The sequence below is a fragment of the Alligator sinensis genome, unplaced genomic scaffold (genome assembly GCF_000455745.1).
Source record: "Alligator sinensis unplaced genomic scaffold, ASM45574v1 scaffold277_1, whole genome shotgun sequence".
Lineage (NCBI taxonomy): Eukaryota > Metazoa > Chordata > Crocodylia > Alligatoridae > Alligator > Alligator sinensis.
The window spans coordinates 2458865-2479000 of record NW_005841899.1 but is presented as its reverse complement, the minus strand read 5'-3'; the positions used below and the strand labels follow the sequence as shown (position 1 = coordinate 2479000).

The 20136-nt window shown below is 37.7% G+C and overlaps 1 protein-coding gene across 4 annotated transcripts in view; it reads left to right on the top strand.

Annotated features, from left to right (window-relative positions):
- ZRANB3 (zinc finger RANBP2-type containing 3) overlaps nt 1–20136 on the top strand; it is a 91193-nt gene that overhangs the window by 41686 nt on the left and 29371 nt on the right. For all 4 annotated transcript variants that reach the window (XM_025197588.1, XM_006018385.3, XM_006018384.3 and 1 more), the window contains 7 exons: nt 565–693; nt 8771–8890; nt 9505–9624; nt 11741–11920; nt 13233–13385; nt 16159–16630; nt 19170–19391. In XM_025197588.1, the coding sequence (XP_025053373.1) occupies nt 565–693; nt 8771–8890; nt 9505–9624; nt 11741–11920; nt 13233–13385; nt 16159–16630; nt 19170–19391 (1396 nt within the window). The remainder of the gene's footprint in view (nt 1–564; nt 694–8770; nt 8891–9504; nt 9625–11740; nt 11921–13232; nt 13386–16158; nt 16631–19169; nt 19392–20136) is intronic.

The following is a 20136-nucleotide window of genomic DNA, read 5'->3' as shown; positions in this document are numbered from 1 at the left end:
ATAGTATGGATCTACCTAAGTTGCAGCGAACAAAGGGGATTTTCATGGGATGCTTATAGCTCCTTGCCACTGGCCAAGTGTGTTGTGGAGCCCTGCCCTTGTCACTGATTGGTGGAGAGGAATGGGGGCTATGCAGTGGGCAGCGCTTTCAGCCAATCAGCAGTGGGGGGAAGCCATCATCTTGGCTGCTCCCCTTTGTGCTGATGGCTTTGCCCCGCCTGGGCAGACTGCGAAGCCAGGGCCTTGTGTTTTCCTGATGCTCCTTATACATGTGTTATTTAGAACCCTTTTTTTCCCCAATATGTATTTTAGGGAGAAAGCTCTTATCCTTTGATATATAACGTTAACAGAGTAAGCTTTATTTTTACCCACAGCTTATTATAGGTTTCTATAATTGGTAGGTCCATCACATGTTCCTATCTCTGCACTGATATTTACCTCTGAAGAAGCTGGATATATTTTGCTTCTTCCCTTTCCTTTTTGTAGTAGACATGCTTCACAGAAGCATTAATTGTTCTGCCTTTTATACTGTCTCTCTAAATGTTCTTTTTCCTTCTCATTCAGGAATTGAATGCCAGTTTTGAAGATTGGGAGAAATTAATGAGGTCTTCAGATTCAGATGCCACTGAAAGTCACTTTGTTCAAATCATGGGTCTAATTACACGCATGTATAAACAGACTGCCATTGCCAAGGTAAACCTTGGAATCTTCATTTAACTTACTTCAAATAATTGTTTTATTTATTTATTCTAGTTTTATATTATATTTCCATTCCCCAGTCACTGTTAATTAAGTAGCTATGGGTCTTCAAGCTGCTTTACATAATTGGTACTGTTGGACAGTTGTATAGTCTTTAGTTTCATAGAATCATAGAAAATTAGGGTTGGGAGGGACCGTAGGAGAGGTCATCTAGTCCAACCCCCTACTCAAAGCAGGACCATCCTCAACAAGACTCAGATGTCTTCAGTTTCCTTAACCCTCCCCAACTAGATCCCATATGTCTTAAGTTTCCTCAACTTAAGACATTTTTGTTAAAGGTAGCTAGCTAATTTGCATGAAATGTTCTTCATGACTTGTGATCTCTCTACTTTAAGAACAAACTATAGCTGTTTGGCAGCTATTGATCCTCTATAATATGGTGTACACATAAGAGGTCTAGTCAGATGCCTGATGAATCCATTTGGGCTGACAAGCCCAATTCAAGAGTGACAGCTTATTACAAGTTTCACAGATCCATATATTGTCTGAGTTAGAGTCTGAGCATGCTGCTTTCTTCTTTCTCACTTTGCTTCCATCCTCTGGATCAATGCTGCTTCATGTTGAGCTGCACCTAGTGCCAAATGTTCCCTCCAAATCAAACAGGGTTCTGCATGCTCCTCCAGCTTTCTACACTGATGTTGAATGACTTCATATCATTTTTGCGCACATTATGGTACCGCCATCGAGAACGACCCTGTTTTCTAGAGCCATCTCAAATCTCACTATACAAAGTATTCTTGGGGATATGGTCTCCTCCCATTCTCCTGACATGACAATTCCATCACTACCTCCTCTTCTTGATAGTGGTTTTGTCCACTATATATTCCAATACCTCTGTGTTTGGTATTTTGTTTTCCAACTTTATTCTGTCTAGCTCAAAGATAAATTAGCAAAGTATTTTGACTGAGTTCAGAGTTCTAAAGCTGATGGAATTATTATTGAATGATGATCAAGAAGAAGACTACTTTCCGGTTATAACATATCTGAGTTCTGCATTAAATGTCTTGTCTTACCATTGGTCCCAATCCCTGTCTTGACTTCTGTAAAGAGTCAATTTTGCTGATTTGTTCTCACTAAGACTCCCCTCCCCTCATATGTTTGCAGAATCCATTGTCCTTTTGCTTTTCAGTGTTTTTCAGCGATTCCTTCATTTTTTTTCAGAATAAACTTACTTTGTAGGCTAAGATCTTGTGCCCATGATTTTTTTTTCCCAGACATTTTCAGTTTTTAGCTCTTTGCATCAGATGTAATGCTCTTCTTTGTGGTTTTTCTCTTTTTCAGTGATGATGATGTCATGGTATGAATTAATGAAGCTGTCTTGCATAATGCTCATCTAGCATTGTAAAATTGCAGATCTGCTCTTTTCATAGTCCTGAGCATTACATTTTCAATAACTTGGTATGATGTTAACTCTTCTGCTTTATTTAGCAGAAAAAATGACAGGTTTTAAAAAATGTTTTTTTTTTTGCTTTTCTTCCATGGTCATCCAGGTCCACAGCTAGTACTTTGATTATAGATGGCTTAGGAATAGGGTGGGAAGCCCACCTGGTCCACCTATAAATGCAGGGGATGTGGGCTCAGTTTTTTAGGAGCCTTATTCTTGCTTAAGAGCACTGAACTCACTTTAATATCAGTGGGGAGTTTGGTGCCTAAGGAGTTGGGCACCTATCTCTGAGGATTTGACTTTTTGGTCTGGAGCACAAAGCTATTGGGCTAGTTTTACATGTCTTGCCATCTGTTGTTCAGAAGTCCACAGCGCAGAGCCTGACAACACCCGTCACGTGTTATATAAACTTTCAGTTCCTTTGTGCATGGAATCCATCAAGCTGTGGACATGGTGAGAACAACACAAGTTACCTCTGACTGATTGCTCTTCACCTCCTGGGCTCTAATATCAGCCTGGCAGATTGCCTCAGCGATACACAACTCATGAGTGGTCGTTTCAGAAGTCTGTCAAAGAGCCAGTATTCCTGTATTTGGAGTGCCTGGTGATGGAATTTTGTGCCACTGATGTTAATACCATGTGCCAGAACTTTGGTTTGACAGGAGATATAAGTCTGGAGTTGTACCTTGATGCCTTGTTTATATTTTTCCATCAGCCTCTCAAATTCCTAGGATGATTTTCCAAAATCAAAGATGACAAACCCACAATAAGGCTCAGAGCTTGATGTTGGCTGAAGCAGCTCTAACTGACAAATATCTGTCCAGTCTCTGAACCAGCTCACAGACTGTGTACATTTCATTACAGAGCACTGCAGCTAGAGCACTTCCAGACCCAAAGTCACTGCTCCTCACGTGCTGGCTGGTTAAGTACCACAGATACCACAGATTCTTGCTACAGATCAGGGAAGTTTGTGTCTACTAGAAAAAGTATTCAACTGAAAGCAAGATATTCTCAATATAGGCTGCACAACCTGAACCTATGCCTCAAGACCACAGATTCTTAACTCTCTGTTGCACTTAGGCTAGATTCTCATTTGCCTGTTTTAATGTCCACCTTGTGATAATCCCTAGTGGTCAGCCATCCTTTGGGGTCAAGGAGACTGACATGAATTTGCTTTGCTCAGTGTCCAAGTTCCAACCGATCACTATTGTGTAATTTAGCTTCTGTATAAGAGAACAATTCATTCTAAATGGCCTTTTCAAGGTGCAGCTTTCTACAGTCTCAACTTGCCATCCACCTGTGTACAATTATCCTCGGGCTGTTCTTCCCCTAAGTATGGAACGGTGTGTCTGTATTTCAACGTGAATTAACCCTATGTGAGCCAGAATACTTATGGTACCCATGCTAGCTTGTTTAATAATAACTTGGATAGCTCTTCACTAAGCTGCTGTGTGCTGTCTGAAAGAAATGGAAGCTTTTCAAAGGGAGAAAATCACCACCAGTTGAAGAAACCAACTGCTGCCTACAATCTCAACTAGTTATCTTGTGCCATGTGGAGCCTGCATTCAGACCTTCAGACTGTTCCTTGACCTCTCTCTGAAGACAGTGAGTGTACTGGGGAACTAGGACTTTGTAAAAGACAGGTTCACTGGAAGGGAGGGTAAAAGAACAAGTACACCTTTCAGGAGAAGAGAAGAACATTGCTGGGATATTAAAAGCACTGACCAGAATCTAAAGGGCTCTTAGATTAAGGCAAAAACTGAAGAAGAGTTTCACGTGCAAGTTTTTAATACTTTTGCCATAGATCTGTCTCTCTTTTTATGTGGTGTCTGTGAGCAAGGGGTGTGAGGGGTTTAGCAATACCTTTGCAAAGTTTCTGTACCCCTTGCTTCTGTGATCGTATAGTCACCAAAGGAGTAAATAAATTGGAGGCTCTCCAGCTTTGAGAGTGAGCAAGAGCTGCTGGGGCAGCTTGGGAGCACTGGCACTAGTTCCAGGACTATGCAGCCGAACAGTGAAGTCTCATTTCTCAGGGAGGGGTGCTAGACAGAAGATCTGTACTCTGAGTGTTAAACGGCCTAGAGCCTGAGATGTTGTTTAGACTCTGCTCAGAGCCTCTAAGCCAAAAACACAGGATTCAGTGTGGATCCTAGTATAGCAATCTGGTAAGAGCTGTAAGAAAGTGCAAGATTTTGGTGGGTTTTGTTTGTTCCCCGCCCCAAGCATCTGTCTTTATGCTTAGATTGGTTATTTGCAGATTGTCAGAGCTATAACAAGCTAAGGCTTTGTGTTCTCTCCTTTGCAACAGCTGCTCCAAACTAAACATTTTCTGGCTAACTTGCTTCTTGTGACTCTGGAAATAATGCAAGCTTGTGTCATCGCCTTAGGTAGGAAGGTGGAAATGAACTCACAAATTCCTTTCAGGTTTAAACAGTGCTGGTTGATAGTAATCCTGCTTGTCAGAGCAAATGAGGAGGAACTCCATGTGGTCTATGCTTTTCAACGGGTGTACAAAACATATTGGCAAGTAAACAGGGGGAGATAATTTTGCTGTCTTATTGTACAAGTGTAATGCCAGGTCTTGTATTATGTTTTCCTTTATTCCAACATGTCTTATTCCTGCCTGCCATGGTGTGAAAGAGAATATGAACAGATGGCATGTTTACAACACTAATTTGGGTTAACATTTCTTAGTTGAGTACAGATTTACTTTGAAAAAAGCATATAGTAAAACTCCTTCAATGTAAGTTACATTGGTTTAGGTGTCATCTATCTTCAGTTTATCTTGATGGAGTCATTTGCTCAAGGCAAACAAGGTTCTTTAGTACTGGCTACCCTGCCACCTCGTGACAAGGTGTGGTAACAGCATCCTGCTGTCTTTACTTTCCTAGGATTAGCAGCTTCTCTTATATATTTACTGTAATTTACACTAGTATACAAAAGCAATATTAATTGTACAAGGGTACATGATCATCTGGTCGATCATTTCCTGTTAGCTACTCCACAAATTGCCGTCCTAGGCTTCAGCCACTGAATATCTAGATATCTAAAAGACAGTGACAAAACTCGCAAAGCTTAAATCTTGAGGTATCTAGGTACATTGTATGGCATCCAGTGCTGAGAAAGTGAATCCATGATACAACTATTTCCAAGTTCTTTATTCCTCAAACTACCATCATGTTAAACACCCCCTTTCACAAATCTTTACAAAAGGCGTGAGCCTTCTGGTTTATGCTTCATGTTTTTCATAAGCAGACAAGGTTCTTTGAGTGAATCTGATATCTTTTATTAGACCAACTTAAATAGTTGGAAAACAATTATTAAGCAAGCTTTCGGGTTCAAAAACCCTTCGTCAGGCTAAGGTTTTTCATAAGGAATGTGTTAAGTAAGAGCAAACACGCGTACAGATAAGCTTTGCAGAGTTTATCAGCACACCCTTGCTTTTACTTTGAAGATAAAGCACAAGGCTTCACGCGAAAACAGCAAGTTTTCTAATGAAAACTGCAGTGCCCTTAAGTGTACCTCTCATTCCTTTAGATGTCCCAGAGTATTTCCTAAGGGAAGTAGACAGCACACAGTATGCTTTCCCTGACCTTGGTTCTGCAACTATACCAGTCCCTCTCACAAAAGCTAACTCAACTGTTTTCCCTCCTGTCCAAAGCTTTCAATACATTTCCCTTTGTCTTTCACTTGTATATCATCTTTTTTCAACTGTTATAGTTTTGCTGCTGCTCAGTTTTTCAATGCTCTAAAATCTGGCCTCTGCAGACATCTGCCCAGGCTAATTCGCCAACATCTCAGCTAGCTTGTTGTCCCAAGGTATTCTAACTCATGCCCCATGCAGACATTCAGTTTCTCCTGGGAGAGTCAAACTTGCCCCTCACTTCTGTGCTCAGGGAGATCAGGGTCTGACAGTAGGGGGGAGAAGGGGAGGGGCAGCAAGGGGAAAATGTTTGCGGGGGGGGGCAGGGGGCGGTTGGTAGATGATAAAGGGGCTCTCTCTCATGTATTTTCCCTGTTTAGCAATGGAAGGAGGACAAAATCAAGGTAGATCTCCAAATTATAACCAATTCATAAATTTTCCATATATAGAATGTACTTGTTAGGGTGTCATCATATAATCACGGTTATCTTGTATTTAGGGAAATATGGTAAGTATTTCAGTAGCTGTGTTTGAGACTCTTAAACAGCATGGGCATTTGTTGCTGGAAATACTTTGAAAAAGAATAGATACATTATTTACGCAGAAAGGAACCATATATAAAGTTTTGTGACTCAGCCACACTACTATGGCAACATGGCTGGAGTTTAACTAGGAGCTTTAAATTTTAGCATTAAAAAAGCTTAAGATTCAGTTGCAAAATACTTGAAAACCTTTGTAACTATTATGCATTTTCATAATTTTATATAATTACAGGCTGGTAAAAATATTACTCATTGGTATTTTCTGTTGTTGAAAATCCAAAAATAAGTTAATTGAATATATTTTATTCAATTTGGTGACTAGCAAAAGCATTATGACTGTTTTTAGTTATATATATATATATACACACACACCAAAGAAGTAAAAGAAGTTTTAAGCTTTACTCTTTATTTTTAAAAATTAAACTTATTGCCATCTCCTTACTTTTTTTAAACACTGGGGACATAGAAGTTCACCCAAGATCTTAACAAGAACCACATTATAACATCTATATATAATATCTCATGTATTTCCACATGTCTAAAATTTGAAAAGCATGTTGGAAATGCACATGGAAATATACATGGAGAAAATCAGGAAGGCCAAAAGGGGCATAAAAAGAAAAAAAAAAAGTTATTCTACAGGTATGTTAGAATAAGAGGAAAACCTACAAGTAAAGTGTAGCTTCCTTAGTGAATGAAGAGGGCAGTATAATAACAGATGATCCAGAGAAGATTGAAGGATTTTGTCTCGATCCATAATTGATTGGATCATTCTGCTTAAAGAGAGGGTGGCCATCACTAGCTCGATATCCAACTGGAAGGAAGTGTTGACTGGCATTCCCCAGGGTGTGTTCTGGGTCTGGTACTATTGGAATTCTTCATAAATGATTTGGAGGATAGAACTGAGCTCATGCTTAGCAAATTTGTAGAGGATACCAACGGGTGTGGAGTTGCATACACTTAACTTGACTGTCACTTGCAAGTCAGCTGAAGTGATTTGTTTGCTCTGTTCAGCTCTGGTAAGATCTGATCCTGCAGTATTGTGTCAGTTCTGGGCACCATACTTTAAGAAAGATGTGGGTAAACTGGAGAGAGTCCAGTGGAGAGCAACAAATGATTAGACATCTGGAAGACGTGAGTCATGAGAAGAGTTTAGAAGAACTGGCATTATTTAGTCTGGAGAAGAGAAGACTGAGAGGGATTTTGGTAACTTTCTCCAATACCTGAAGGGTGCTTATGAAGTGGATGGTGATAGGTTGTTCTTGGCTGCAGAGGACAAGTTAAGAAATAACTAGCTTAAACGGTGACACTTGGGTATTTAGGAAAAGCTTTCTTATTTTGAGGGTAGCTAAGTGTTGGAACAGATTACCTATAGATAATTCTCTGTACTTGTTATAGATTCTCTGTACTTGGAAGTTTTTAAGAGCAGGTTAGACAAACACTTGTCAGGCATGGTTTAAACGGGGATGATTCTGCCGTGAGCAGGGTGTTGGACTAATTTAGATTACTTCCCAGTGACACTTCCAGACCTATTTTTCAACAATTCTCTACTTCTGATCTCAGATTCTGTAATCCTTGTATCTTATACGCAGGGTGTTTTATACACTAGAAAACTTGGTAACTGTTCCTAACTGCCTTTTTACCGAGCAACTATTAAGTTATTCCTTTAGTCTTTAGTGCTAAAGACATAGGTACCTTGTTGTTTCTTTAAAATAGATCTGTGATACAGATCACTTGACTGTCAACATATGTTTAAGATATCCAGAGATGTCATCTTAAGTTAAATATTATTTAACATTGCATTTTTAAGTTTAATAAACACTTTGAACTGCCAGAGCAATCTTTTCTACTTCTAAAGGACTTGTTCATTATCCTAAGGTGATATCTAGAAAGGCATTTTTCCCTATTAAAATGCATAATTTGTCAATAATTTAATATTTACAAAATCAACTGATCATATGACAAATAGGAAAATAATTTTCCCCATACAAGGTGAACTTATGTTCATATTTTTGCCATCATGGGAAAAGGAGGTATTAAAGCAGAAACTGTCACTATTGCTGTATGGTAATTTTGAGGTGATGTTGCTGTGATGGTTCAGGAGATATGCGAGAGGCAAGAATTCTTGTGGGTAATATCTTGTATTGGAGCAACTGTATGGTTGGTAAAAGCATTGGCAAACTTTCAGGTATCACAGTACCCTTCTTCAGGTCTCTGAGTCAGAAGCAGACACATCTGAGCTAAATAGCAGCTGGAACAAAAGCTTAAGTAGGGTCATTATCACCTGTGAAGTCCAGGGATAAGATTATAAGTGACCACAAAGTCATTGTCTATGTTAAGAGTTGATCCATTAAAATACAGCACCCACAAGGATTCTTGCCATGGTTACATTTTTGTATTCTCTATAGAATTAATAAAATTGCACAATTTCTTGTGCTGTAGGCTGGAGCAGTAAAAGACTACATCAAAATGATGCTTGAGAATGACAAACTTAAGTTTCTGGTTTTTGCTCACCACTTAACCATGCTCCAGGCTTGTACAGAGGCAGCCATAGAAAACAAGGTAAATCTAAGTGATTTGTTCTTTATTGCTTTAGATTTAGGTCCTAGTCCTACAAAAATTTAGCCAGTTAGTAGCTTTTTGTAGGATTAGTTGTGTATGTAGTTATTCATAAACTTAAATATATGTGGGATCAGCAACACAATATTCAGATATCTTATTTGTAGAATATTTTATAGTGTTTTGGGAAATAATTTTAAACAATGCAGTCTGGATCATTCTATTATCAAAGGGTAGCACCTTTAGATTATTGCTTAAAAAAAAAAATCCATAAAGAAAGTACTGTAATACTTCTATAAAATGGTGGTGGTTTAACATTCTGTTTCGTTCCAAATAATAATGGCAACAAAAACAACACACTTCTTCTGTAGTGCCAGCTATTTTGAGATTAGGCATTGCTTTACAAACATTAATAAATTAATTGTATCTTACTGAACTGTAGGTAAAATTATTCCCATTTTATAAAAGGAGTGAAGTACAAAACTACTGAATAGTTTGCATGTGGTCCTGATTATAGGAATGGAATGATTTCTTGTTTTCCCAGTATTTTAGCATCATTTTCTGAGAGTTAATTTTACAAGTAACATTACTGTTGCCATTCTTTTGGAATTGTACAGGCTCGGTACATTCGAATTGATGGAAGTGTTCCTTCAGCAGAAAGAATACATCTTGTTCATCAGTTTCAGAAGGATCCAGATACCCGTGTAGCCATTCTGAGCATTCAGGCTGCTGGTCAAGTAAGATAAAATCAGTGAAGGGGCCAGGGGTAGAGCACATATTAATGCACTTTGAAGTAAGAAATTTAAAAATACCAAGCATACACATGCTATTATATCCATGAAGGGTGAAGATGTTTTACTGCAGGCAACCTATCAAATTAAGCTTTTCTAGACTCCTTTGTTTGTTTTCACATCAACCATAAAATTAGTACAGCACTTCATCTGAAATTATTTCAGTAGAACCAAGCCAAAAGAGTCATCCGGTATCTGAATAATTAGTAGGAGTTCAGTATTTCTTTAAAAAACCCAACACCCTGCTTTTCACTTTTATCTTCTTGGGAAGTGATATAGAGCATTTACACAATATTACAACTTATTTTGCTTCTCATTAATATTTTACATGATTTCTATTTCATGTTGCTGTGGGTGCATATATTTTAGTTATGTTAATAAGTCTTGCATCCATTTTCAGCACTTAAATTAGTGGTATTTTACACGTGTTGTGGGTTACGGTTTGCTGGAGCAGCCATTAAATAAACCCTGCCTTTTTGGAAACCAAAGTACAGATCCAAAAAGGGACATGGCTAGTGCAAAGCTGAATACTCAGCTCCTAACCGCTGGCACCTGACCCCCATTGTAGAATACAGAACCTGGGTGGCAAACTTAGGCAATAAGGAAAATGAGGTGCCTTGGGCTGAGATCCACAAAAATCAGCAGACTGAACAGGGAGCCATGTAAAGTCAGCACGTTGACTCGGGAGTTACGTAAGGTAGCCAACAGGAAAACACTGAGGGCAGACAATTCTTCAGGCCCTGTCACATGGTCAAATTAAAGCTGGGTGGAGATTGGCTATAAAGTTGTTACACATTTTCAAGCACTAGCTCTAGCTGGCTGGCTCTTTTATAGCTGGATGGACATTTTTATGGCATGAGAATTACTTTATATGCATGGCTGGTCTAAATTTATTGCACAGTTAACCAGCTAACTGGATGATAATTACTTTACACGTGTGGCCAGTGTTAATGTATTGTGTGATTAACCAGTTAATTGCATAATCTATGCAGAAGTTCAGTGAGCCAGGTCCAACTAAGACACTGCATGTGTTGGGCTTGGCACAGGTTTAAAGTGCGCCGAGTTTAAAGTAAAGCACCATTTTTTGGTTTTGGGGGTTTTTTAACATCTACAAGCAGCCTTTATCATTTTCTTTAAAAAAAAAAAAAAAAAAAAAAGCATGATTCACTCTCTTTCAGCCATTCTTTAAAAGAGGAGGATGTGGTGGTGATGGTTCTTACCAATAGCTCAGTGGTTAAAACTTTCACCCAATATGTAGGAAATCTGGGTTCAGTTTTCTCCCCTGCCTGAAGTGCTTCAAATCTACCCCTCCCTAGAGAGTGCCACATCTATAAACTACATATAGTTTAATGGGCATCCTCTTTCCTTCTTATTGAAGCTGTGTCACTCTACAAGAGCGAATTTAGATTTTATTAGACCAGAGAGTGTCAGAGCGAGTATGACTCTAAGCTTGTGGTTAGATGATTCACAGGAGTGAGTGGTAACTTGGTTCCAGCTACTGCTCCAAGGACTATATACTGCAAAATGTTTCTATTGCTGACCTGTTGGAAATGATGTGATTACCTTTGTCTGTCTTTTAAAAGAAAGCTATGGTCACCACTGCATTTGCAGAAAACCTAATCTGAGCACCTACTGGATTGATCCCTCCTGAGGGAAGTAGCTGCGATGGAACTGGTTGGTCCTGTCAAGACTGAGCTAAGATTAAAAGCAATACTTTAAGCACCTGGAAAACTTTAAGGGTGAAGTACCTTTGGAGTTTCCATGTCTCTAGGGTACAGGTGTTTTGAGAATCGCAATGTTTGCCTTGAGCACCTAAATTATATTTAAATCCCATTTTGGATGTTTAAAAATACATTAATCAATGGAAATCTGAAACATCTGTCTGGGTGTGTTATTTCAGAATGTTCTACATAATTTGGGATCATAAGGAAGTAGAAAAAATTGTGGCAATTCCCTTTCGCCGTTCTGTCATTTTATAACATTTTCTTGTCCATTTGTAAAGTCATATTGTCTCTCTCTTACTTTTTAGAAATCAATTAATCTAATTGCTAATTTTGTCTAGGGTTTAACTTTTACTGCTGCCACTCATGTTGTGTTTGCTGAATTATACTGGGACCCTGGACACATAAAGCAAGCCGAAGACAGGGCACATCGAATTGGACAATACAGTTCTGTAAATGTGCACTACCTTATTGCAAAAGGAACATTAGATCCCCTCATGTGGGCAATGTTAAATCGCAAGGTACTTGCTGGAATAGAGCTAAGTGATCAACAATGCGTTTTATTTGTGTCAGGAATCCACAGCTTCTATGGCATGCATCTCTGAGCAGTGCCCTTGGAGGATTCTTACATCTGGGTCACTGTCCTGCTATTAAGATTACCAGGTCGATCAATTTGTGTTTTTATTGCAGGATGACCATGCTTATTCTAAGCTAGCTTTTTTTATCCCTTCTGCTTTTCTTGTAGCCCTGTACAGAAACGTTATTATTATATAATGGCTGTGTTTGATACGCATTTTGCTAATCTTTGTGACCTGGGGTTTTTTTTTAATATTAATCAGAATATGTGGGTTTGCTTTACTGTCACAATTGATCTATATTAGTTCTGCTCCCAGAATAAGCTTCACCTATGTGCATAATTAAAGCTTTTCAGGAATAGAAAAGGCTGCTGAATATTCTTAAATGTACAGATCCATCTTCTTCATCTCCAACTATGAAAGTCTTAAGAAGCTAGGTGCTATAAGTTTCATTGCACAATTCCCTTTAATTGTAACTCTATTAAGCCCATTTGAAAAATCTCAGTATTAAATTGGAAACACTTAAAGCCTACTCCTGGAGAATTGTCTCAGTATCTGTTCATCATTTCTCATCTGGGGATTCCTTCACTGAATGAGAAATCAATAGTTAAGTGGGGCTAAGTGAAAGAACAGTTATCTGCTCCAAAGCCAGTTTAGTGCATCTTTCATGGTCTGATTATCAAAGTTGGAACCTGGCCTAGGAGTCCAGGCTCAGTAGCCATGTTTGTGTCAAGGGCTTTTAATTAAACTGACTTCCTTCTTGCTGATATTATTTTGTAGTTTTTATTTTGTTGATTATTATTATTTATCTATATTTAATCAAGAATAAATTAGCACATTTCATTATAGTGGTTCAATTCTGTCTTGCATGTGTTATGGAAAGTCCATTTCCAAGAAGAATTACGTAGAACTGTATGTAAAATTACCAAAGAGTTTGCAGCCTAAGGGTACAAGCAACATTTAACACACATTTATTAACCTAAATAAATATTAATTTCAATGTAGTAAGCTGTCATACATTAGGAGATTTGTTCTTGTTACTGTGTTAGCTGTGGATTTTGATTAGCGAATTGGTAGGAGTATTGGGTCTTAGGTTTACAGGTTTTTAATCCTGTTATAAATATTATTCTTTGAATTAGTAAGTGATATTCTTCCCCTTACAACTACTAAGTTATGTTTAGAAGAAATAACTCTTGGATAATTGCACATTTTCCAAATTATGAATTAAGGAAACTGTTATGTATTCTCCTGACTGCAGGCCAAAGTTACAGGCAGCACATTGAATGGTAAGAAAGAGAAATTACAGGCTGAAGAAGGTGATAAAGAAAAGTGGGATTTCTTGAGTTTTGCTGAAACATGGACCCCAAATGAAAGTCTTGAAGAGATGAAGAATGAAGTTTTATTCAGTCATGTAAGACTACACAGATTTGTATATTTTGTTATGATCTTGTAAATTAGTTCTACTATCTAACTGTAAATTGGGCTTCTAATTAAATATTAAACTGACCTGTGTGAAAAGAATTAAGTATAAGAAATGACCTTTTAACTGATTAGTTGCTTTTGTTTCTTCCTGTCACTGTTACTTTTTTTATACCAGTCCTTTCTTGTTCATGTTTCTATTTCCCCTTGTCAGAATAGATGGATCTGAGCCAGAATGAGTCTCATACTATCTTAGTGAACCAGTGAAGCTACTAAGAATATCATCTCAAAGAAGAGGTGCCATCCCAAAACACATTCAAAATTAAGCTAAAAGTGATCAAGAATATGCAGTTAGGTCAGCCTACATTCTCATTAGTGCATGATGGTTTCCAAGTCTCTTTTTTTTTTTTTGTCCTGACTTAAAAGGGCTCTTACTGCTTAAATTTGCTTTGTTTATTGCTAGTGATAAGTAGCTTAGCTATCTATGCTTACAATTAAAGTTGGCCAAAGTATATCTCTACCAAAAAAAGTCTCACTCGAAGCCCCTGGATGTGGTACTTTTGTAAGACACATGCTCAGCTTCCCTTACATGATGTCTAGGCATACTGTTCAGTATATGCTGTGTCTTGGTCAGTAAAGAGCTTAAGTGGGGCTCAATGAACTGGGCCTGGGCATACTTGGAAGAACATGGTACTGAGGACAGTGACACACGTGGTACCAACTAAGATATTTTGGAAATTGTGTTTGTTGTTAAATATAAACAGATAAACTCATCATTTCATGAACAAAAATGGTTTTAATAATATAGTAGCTTCCTAAAGCTACATATTCCTGGTGTATGTTCAAACAATTGATATTTCCTTCATGCTCAATTTGAGGAGGGATGAAGGAAAAGTAAATCTTCCAACACCTAGTATTTCAAGAAGAAAAGTTGTAGAGCTTCCTAAACAATGCCTAAGTCTGGAAGAAAATTGCGTATGCAGAAACTTATCAATTATATCAGAGCTCTGTAGTGAAAATTGTTACTAGAGCATGCAGGTAGGATTGCTCTCCTGTTAAGAGTATATCTGCCATCTGATATTACAAAAAAAATCCCTGCAATCTGAGTTAGAACAGATGTAAACTCCCTGCACTATATAAAATTAATATGCTCAGTTCTTCTGGATCTAAACCAACTACATAATTTTGCTCTTGATCTGCTTTCCAGTGAGTGAGCAGTTGAGAGAGCGTGTTTCAAAATTTATGAGACATTTCTTATAAACAGTTCAACTCTTGGCGGAAAATAAAACTGGAACCTCTACTTTAGGATGAATACCCTCACTCTTTGACCTTTTTTACATTTTTACAATGCTGTCATATTCCAAAGGATTCCCAAAGTATTTTGGCCATGGTTTTCCAATGTGATTAATGTTTTATTTAATCTTTACTTTTTTGTGGACACACAAAATCTTCCAACACCTAGTAGTTCAGTTAAAGAAGAAAAGTTGTAGAGCTTCCTAAACAATGCCTAAGGCTGGAAGAAACTTGTGTATGCAGAAACTTATCTAAGGGGTTCACAATTATATCAGAGCTCTTTAGTGAAAATTATTACTAGAGCATGCAGGTAGGATGCTTCAAGGGGCTTGATGTGCTTTCAAGGGGCCTAATTTTTCAGAGAATCACTTCTCTGCAAAAGCTTATTTGATAAGTATTATGTGGTCAATTTGTTAGCTTGGAGAAAATCCTTGTATTTTCTCTCTTTGCAGCTTCTGGCAGTAGCTGGTTCCTTTTAAGTGCAAGTTAAACAGCATGGCTAAGATGCTTTCTCATGATTCTAGCCTTCTAGCACATCATTCATCATTGTCTTATTTAGCTATTGTTTCTTCAGTTGATGCCACTACAACTGCCTAATATGCTACTTCTGTTTACTAAGAGTATATTTGCACTACATCATTTTATAGTGCAAAATGGTTTTGAGATATTACCTGACTCAGTTTCAATTTATTGTTACACGAGTCTTCAACAGCAAGTGGATTCAGATAGTACAACTACAGCTACTGAACCCCTGGTAGATGCTATGCAAATCCATAGTCACTACTGTGAGATTCCATCTTGGTATAATGATTTATTTCCGTCTCCCAAAGTGTACCCTGATAGAGTAACAGTTTGTATTACATATTTAGGTCAGCAAAGATACTATGAGATGGCTTGCAGTTTGACAGTGTATATAATTTTAAAGTGTTTTGTCTTCAAGAAAGTAAATAGACATGATCTGAGTGGGAGTGTACTACATCAGAAATAAACATTTTCCTTGTTTAGATATGCCTTAAAAGATATTATTTATATTTGCAGCACAGAAACCTTCAGGGACTAAAGAGCTGCTTAGTTTTGCAGATCTGCCCACTTACTGCTGCCATTATATCAAGCAAACATGTATACAATTTAAATTAAATATCTTTCTTTATAATGTATGTAATTTTAAAATAATGCATATGGCATGCCAACACTGCATTTGTTCTCCAGTGGTCTCTGATTATGCTGCTTTTATCATTCTGACTAGAATGGTGAAAATTATCTTGGTTTTTGAAAAGAGGGCTGAATTGCTTTTTATTTTCAAGTTCCTGTTATTAAAAGAGATTTTAGTTAAGTGTCCTCTAACTAAAAAACCTCATTAAAAAGAGCAAGAATCATAACTGGAAGCAATTATGTCTTTAAGGAGATAGACAGTATCCAGTTTAAGTAATTTGGGGTTTGTTCTTTTTCTAATGTTTGTTTCTCTTTTCTAGTTTGAAAAAGAAAAACAGCATGACATTCGTTCCTTCTTTTCACCAAAATCTTCCACTGAAAAAAAACGCAAAATGTCCTCTTGTGAGACATTACGGGATTTTACTTTAGAATCTTCTACAATCCGTCTGAGAGAGGACACAGAGGAGAGCAGTGGGGAAGGCGACTCCAGCAAAATAATTGACGTAGATGCAATTTGTCATGAAAATGGCTGTGAGCGTGAAGCAAAAAGGCCAAGATCTCTAGGTGTAGCTACCCAAAGCAGTTCCAGTAAGAAAATGAGTAAATCATTGTCTGAGAAAACAAACTCTTTATTTGCAGAGGAAATCAATCAAGGACCCTCTGGCAGTTCCCTGTGCAAGTCAAGCAAAAGCCCAGCATCGGACAGTGTCTGGTGTTGTACTGTTTGCACTTACACTAATAATGAATTATTACCTTATTGTGAAATGTGTGATTGCCCTCGAAATGATGATGGTAAGTGACCCATGCTGCATGTGATAGTGTGCATATTCAGTTATAATCTTGCTTTGTTTCAGAGGATACATCACTATTTTTATAAATTCAGTAAAATATGAAGAACTAAATCTTCAAATGAAGAGGAATATATATGAAATTGTCTCCTTTTTTACAAGTCCTGATTTTGGCCAGGACTATTTCTTCAAAGTTCCTATGATATGACATTAATTTGGTACAAATGGGTAGTTCTGATTAATGTCAGCAGGATGTAAATTCAATGGGCAAGCATAGAAATTCAGTTTCCATGGCAGCAGATATGACTTAAGTCATTGCTCTGCTGCTTTCTTTCCCTTCAGATGATTTATCATTATTAACAAACCAATAGAATTAGAGATTTTTTCCAGATATTTGATGCAGTTCAGATGCTTAACTTAGTTAACTAAGTGATAGATAATTGTCCTGAAACCTAACATTTGGAAGGCATCAGAAGCTTAATTTGAAATATTATTTTTCTCCCGCAGTCAAATGTTCTTTATTATATTTACTTTTACAATATTCAGGCATCCTTAAAAAAACCCCCAAGTATAAGCTCCTAAACTCAGTGCAATTTCAGTTGTGCTTTCCTTGTGGAAGAAAGTGACCCTTTTTAAAAGTTGTTTAAATGCATTTAAGAGCTACACATTTGGCTTATCATCTTTATTAAATATAATAGAATAACTTGTAAATTAAAAAAAACACTCTTAGGAAATGCCACAGCATGCTCATTGTACCACTTAAAGATTGCAGTTACTATGTTATCTATTGCATGCTTTGGGTTATTAACCTGTTTGCATGAAACGTTCTCTGTACTTGTCAAACTAAAGTTTGAATATTTGAAAATCAGTATCTGTAGATAACTTGCCCCTGAAATGGTGTTCTTGGATGACTGATATCTGTAATGGAAAAGTCACCCACAGTGTTACTAGCACTTTTGACAGAGACCAGGGAGAAAAGATAGTATAGTGTGGTTGCTGACCTGTTTGTTCATCTCAATAAGTAAATTGACTTTGTTTTATTAGTCAGGGAGACTTGCATAGTACCTGTGCAATGCCAGTGCCAAAGGAAATGTCTTTCCAGGGTCCTAAACCTGACACTACACAAACACTAAAATCACTTAGAAAAAGAACAGAAACAAAAGTAATTCTGTTGTTTCTGATTTCACAGGCATTGAGATACTTATTACAATAAAAATAATCGAGGTAAAAAGGTGGGAGGGGAGAAACTTTCCCTCTACATTTTCCTCAAAATAGCAATAGATAATTCAAGAAGTGAGCTTAAAAAATTAATTAAAATGTATCAGTGTTAACGCTCTGTGACACTAAGTATACCACATGTACTCAAATCAAAGCTGGCCCTCTATTTAAGATGACCCCTCACAATAATTAGATTCTATATATTGAAAATGTATAAATTTGTTATAATTCAGCAGGTATCGAATCTAATTATCAGAAGTCTCTGCCTCTCTCACCACCAGTCTCCCCCTTACTGCCAGATGCTGCTGGAGCTCTGTTCCCTCCCAGAGCACAGCTCATGGAAGAGCGCCCCCTGCCAGCCATGCAGCAATGATGACACTGCTGACTAGCCAGGCAGGGGACAGTTTCCATGTGCTCTGTGCCCTGTAGGGAACCCAGCCTGAGCCGGAGCCAAATTGTGCCTGATAGTAAGGGGTGGGAATGGGGCAGAGTTGGGGCAGAAGCTACAGAAGGCAAGCAGAGATGGGATACGAGGCTGCTGTGAGTCTGACTCTGGGCCTGAGCCCAGGTTGGGGCCAGAGTAAGAGCCTCAGCATCTGTCTGCCTCTGCCCCCTCCACTTAGTAAACAAGTCTAAAATGAGGGTGATGATTGCAAGCGGGGCAGGCGGGGAACCTAGCCATAGATTTGTGTAAATAAAGGAAGATACTGAGTAATTTTCTACACTGTACACCTAAACTTCAACTCTGATAGTATATTTGCTTCAAAGAGACATTTAAAAATGAACTATATAATTTGTGAAATTATCTGTAAATGTTCAACTTAACTAAAGTTGGTCGTTCATTTTTATAGCAGAATCTTTTCAAAATTAACCATTACATGCTTATCATCAAATTACAACTTGAAAAACCTACCCTTTCAAATATAAGTTTTATTATGCCAAATATATTCCTTTTATATACCTGTCTCTGTTCATGGAAGCTAAGTCTTAGGGCCCTGCTACATGTTCAAATTAAGGCTGGATAGAAACCAGCTATTGAGTTTTCCCCATTTTCAAAGACTAACTTCGTAGCGGATTGGTTCTTTTTATAGCTGGATAGATTTTTTTATGGTATAAGAATGACCATTTATAGTTGCATGTGTGGCTGGTCTAAATGTATTGCATGATTAACCAGTTAATTGTGTTGTAATTACTTTGCATATGTGGCCAGTGTTACTTTGCACATGTGGCTGGTATAAATTTATTATGTGATTAACCAGTTAATTGAGTCATATATGTAATGTGCATCACGAGCCTAAATGATCACTTTATTTCTTTAATTATAGTTAAAAAGAATATAGATCAGAGTAACCCTCTGTCTACCCAGAATGAAGGAGAAAATGCATCAAAGAACTCTAGAAAATGCAAAGATGCAGTGGTATGCAATACAGATGATAAGAGGGAAGACCTTGTACAAACAGCAAAGGAGCCATCTGATAAAAATGTGGAAGAGGTAGCCAATGCAGTTGAAAACGAATCTGAAGAGAGTAATCAAAAGCTTAAAGAAGGTAAAGGAAAATAGAATTCCTACTATAGCAAACCTACCCCATCAAATCTGTGAAATAGCATTAAACACAAGCTCTGGGAATGCAAAACAGTTTTAACTAAGTGTAGAAAACCGTATATTTGAAACATGCTTCAGCCTATGCACGTAGACTGCTGAATAGGCAGCTGTGTTTCAGCATAAGCTAGCCTGATAAATTCTCAGATTGACTGAAGCTTTTTGTGCAATTCTGGTAAAACCATAGATATATGTAGCTTCCTTTGGCATCACCTGGCTGGTATGATATACAATGAGCTGCCGGTTAACAAAAAGTAATATACCTACAGTTTATCACTTTATTAAAAGGGATAATAGTTTGTTAGTATGCTGCACATTTTCTAGATAAATTATAAAGTTCAGTTGAAACTAACTTCAGTTGTAACACAGGCTCTTAATTTTAATTTTTCTCCCTTTTTTTCTTCAGTTTTCTTCCACAATGTCATTTCCTTACTTTTTAACTTGACTGCTTTAGCTTGGAGTGGTACTGTGCAATAATCTTTATAGCATTTATAAATCTATTTCTAAAACAGGCCAGTGTTCATATAGAGCCTCTGTCACAGGCAGTCTGTGATAGCCCACGTTCATTCTCTCATTTTGTTTAGCAACACCTGGAATAGTTTCATAGTAGCTAGGGTCAGGAGGGTGCTGAACAGATCAGTGAGCCTGACCCCCTGCCACAGGCAGGGATGAATACTGGGGTCACAAAAACC